A 4,207-nucleotide genomic window follows, 5' to 3' on the forward strand; every position below is an offset into this window, starting at 1 on the left:
CAGACAAATCTTATGCTCGAAGAAATGGAGGGAGTACATGTATACATACAAATTAAAGAAAACCGCGTCGTCTCATACGTATAGCGTGTACAGGTGTTGACCATGCAGCCCATGCATGGAGAAATTCAGATATACACGCATCACGCATGAGGTGCTGACATTATTTATGGTTTCGAGGAAGGAATAATGGCGGTGTCCACTGACTGCTAGAGTGTCTCCATCCATCCCAGTCGCATCGGCCGGAGATGTATGGCGTACGTACGCCGACTATAAAGCTTCCTCTCCGGCCGGCACAGGCCCATATCCCTCACCTCCCACACCACAAACCGCGCCATCACTCGCATTCACAGGGCATCAGACAGACAGGCGAGGCCGGCCACATACCACACCTCCACGGCCATGGAGCACCGCCGGAGCCGCCCCCCCCTGGAGGACCACGCGGGCCCTTCTCTGTAAGCAGTCAGTCGATCCATCCTAGCCATAAAAGAGACCATTTATTGCTCATCAGCTAACCACGCCGGCTCACTTCAATTCTCGCTCTCTGCTTCTCTGACTCCACTCATTGATTTGCCCTCTGTCTCTCTCTGATGAACTGAAGGCCTGGCGATGCTGCTGGTCGGGGCGCTGCTGCCCGCTGCCTCGGCCGCGTCGGCGGACGGCTGCCCTGTCGGCGGCGAGCGGGCGAGCAAGGAGCAGGGGAGGAGTGGCCGTCGTCATCACCGGAAGCATGAGGTGGCGGAGGAGCTGTGGGTGTTCGGCGACTCGTACGCGGACACGGGGAACCTGGGGAACCTGGGGCGGGAGCTCACCCACGCCTGGTACGACCCCTACGGCCGCACCTTCCCGCGCCGCCCCGCCGGCCGCTTCTCCGACGGCCGCGTCCTCACCGACTTCGTCGGTAAGTCCACTAACCACACCCTGCTCCTCCTCTGTTAGTCCTCGCTGTCGATTACTACTCCGGACGCTCGCCTCGCCGGAGAAGACGTGGCACGGCGGTGCTGTGCGGTGCAGTGGACGGAGTAAATACATGTGTAGTATGCAGTTGGTCGTTGGGTCCAAATGAGGTCCAATAGATAGATAGATGGACGCAGAAATCAAGCTGTCCATGGAATTCGCTCGCCGATGCATTGATTGGTTGATACATACACAGATAGGTCGTGTTCAAATCGGTGGGTGGACGACGTAGTACTCCCTAATCTCTTTTTACTTCGCATACAAGATTTATTTGAAGCCTGACCGTGTTTATATAGGAAAAAATATCAACATTCACGGTAGTAGTTCCAAATGGATGTTATTAGATGCATCATCGAATTAATTTCCGTATCATATAACTTTGATATTGGAGATGTTGGCATTTCTAAATATAAATTTGTTCAAAGTTTCTGAAACTTGACTTCAGAAAAATCTTATACGCGAAGTAAAAAAAAACGAAGGAGTAACTAGGGGTACTAATTCGTTGAGTTCTACTCCCTCCTTTCCTAAATATAAGTCTTTTTAGAGATTCCAACCAGTGACTACATACGAAGCAAAATGAATGAATCTATGCTCTAAAATATGTCTACATACATCAGTATGTTATAGTTCATTTGAAATGTCTAAAAAAACTTATATTTAGAGACGGAGGGAGTACTATACATGGCCGAACGGCCGGTAACTAATCCTCTTGCAGTTTCCCTTCATCGTTTCATTTTGGTAACATGTCGGTCTTCACGGTTGGGTGCAACATGGTCACCCATCTTGGCCATACGCTAGCTAGCTGCATGCGTTGCATGTCGCCGGCAAAATGGACACATGCCGCCATTCCTCTTTCCATGCATCTGTATGGTGTACCCATGCATGCACACATGGAGCTAAATTCATCAGTGTGCATGCGCGCGCACATGCATCTGCACGCCCAACCTCGTGCGTGTGTAGCATTTCACCGACTACCGTCGTCTTGTCACGACTCACGCCCACTCCTGGCTTCACCCATGATCGATCGATATGCATTATTAAACTGCTCCCTCCGTCCCATAATATACATGTTTTTTGACACTAAACTAATGTCAAAAAAGTCTTATATTTTGAAACAGAGGAAGTAGCATATAATCACTTCGTTCCTAAATATAAGCTCATATAAGCCCTTTTAGTGATTTTATTACTACGGACTACATACTAAGCAAAATAAATGAATCTACATTTTAAATTACGTCTATATATATTTGTATGTAGTTTATATTAAAGTCTTTTAAAAGGACTTATATTTAGAAACAAAGAAGGTAGTATATATTTCCTCTCTTCTATTGAGTGTAAGCTGACGAAGGCTGAGCATAACAATGTATAGCATGCACACATGACACATTCATCGATTCCGCTGCACGTCCGGTCAGATCAGATGTGCTACGCAGCTTGTCTGAAGCGCCGGCAGGAGCTTTCATAATCTGACCGACGTTTTTGTTGCAAACCAGCTGAGAGCTGACCGTACTATACATAGGCTTTTTCATTCATAGGGTGGTGGTGCATCACACTCAGCTACACTACCATCACAACTGCTAATTACACCTCCTCATAATGTATCAGGTAGGAGTCATGCTACTCATGCAATTTGACATATAAACACCACTATAGGGTTGCATATTTCTCAGGCAATGGCGATGCTCTGTTTCGTCAGGAAACTTTATGCTAATGTTACCCGACAAACGTTCACCAGGAACATATGACATTTTGAACGATTTGCATGGCATTTTTAGTGTATGCGAGGTGGCAGTTTCTTCGGAGCGACACTCGTTCGGAATGCCGCCCGTTCTTGGCAAACGTTCGCCAGATACGAGGGTCCAAACTTTAATCTAAGCTAGCGAGATCTTTCTCGTACTGACTACGTGCTACCATGTGCACCATACACGTTGTTTAGTCAGTACTAAATCAAAAAGTGTCAAAAGCTACTTAGCAAATCTGAATCTGCTAATAACCAGTAGGAGTACTTCCATTCCATGTCAGAAAAGGGGACAGTAAGATATTCCCAGCTCCAACCTAACCCTGACACCTTCCCTTTTCCAGCACAAAAGCTCCTCAGATTATTCTCATCAGCTTACTTACACCCACTGATCAGTCAGTCAATAGCTTAGGATGATTGATTAGTCGCCATGCACATTAGTACTCCCTCCGTCTGAAAAAACTTGTCCCAACTTTGTTCTTAAAATGGATGAATCTAGCACTAACTTGGTGCTTGGTGCTAGATACATTCATTTAAGAGACAAGCTTTTTCGAACGGAGAGAGTATTATTTAGTTTATTTATTTGTATAAATCAAAAAAGTCTTAAAGGCTAGTAGCAAATCTGAATCTGCTAACTACTAATGCCAGAACTTGGTACTACTTCCATTCCATGTCAGAGAAAGGGACAATAAGATATTCCCGGCTCCAGCCACACCCTTGGCATCTTCCCCTTTCCAGCACAAAAGCTAGATTAATTTATATTTCCTCCGTTTTTAAATATAAGTCTTTTTAGATATTTTAAATGAAATATAACACACAGATGTATGTAGACATATTCTAGAGTGTATATTCACTCATTTTGCTCCATACGTAGTCATTTGTTGAAATCTCTAAAAAGACTTATGTTTGGGAACGGAGGGAGTAGTTATGCAGGCTTGCTAACCGTCAGGTAACCTCAAAACAATTTGAGCGTCGGTCACTTTCTGCTCTGCGTGAGGCCGTAGGCCGGGATGTTGTGAGGTGCACCGGTGGCGAGCGCCGACCATGGATGAGGAGATCCGGCGGGAGTGAGTCCGAAACTTGAGACCGGTTTGTCGCCGACGCTGTTGATTGGGGTGTGGCTTAGAGGGATGACTTGGGCGGCGATGGGGAGGGCAGAGCGGCGCATGGCAGAGGGGCCCGGAGGAAGTAAAATGCATTTTTTTTGGCCGTTGGATCAAGATCTAGTGGTCCTGATGAAAGTGACCGAGTCGCATGAAATATTCAGGTAACTGACATATAGATATAGGCAAATAGTAGTTATACTACACCATGAGATCATCACTAATCTACTCATACTTGTCGGAGAAATGGGAGATAGTATGTTTGAGATGAGTGTTTTGTACTGTCATTGGCGTAGTGTTTCTACTTAACTATTTTTGGTCTGACGCGGCATATGAATGTGAGTGCAGCTTCGGCGCTGGGGATGCGGACGCCGGTGGCCTACAAGGCGCGGCGGCGGGCGTCGCGGGAGAC

The 4,207-nt window shown here is 46.5% G+C and overlaps 1 protein-coding gene across 1 annotated transcript; it reads left to right on the forward strand.

Moving 5' to 3' along the window:
* Window positions 1-230: 230 nt before the first annotated feature.
* On the forward strand, window positions 231-4,207 carry LOC125529493 (GDSL esterase/lipase At5g03610-like; the record flags this gene model as incomplete). Its single annotated transcript, XM_048693907.1, is given in 3 exon segments — window positions 231-459; window positions 599-898; window positions 4,144-4,207. Coding segments are annotated over 3 exon segments (578 nt in total), but the record flags the coding sequence as incomplete, so codon positions are not given.

This window comes from Triticum urartu, unplaced genomic scaffold (assembly GCF_003073215.2).
Source record: "Triticum urartu cultivar G1812 unplaced genomic scaffold, Tu2.1 TuUngrouped_contig_5640, whole genome shotgun sequence".
Taxonomy (NCBI): domain Eukaryota; kingdom Viridiplantae; phylum Streptophyta; class Magnoliopsida; order Poales; family Poaceae; genus Triticum; species Triticum urartu.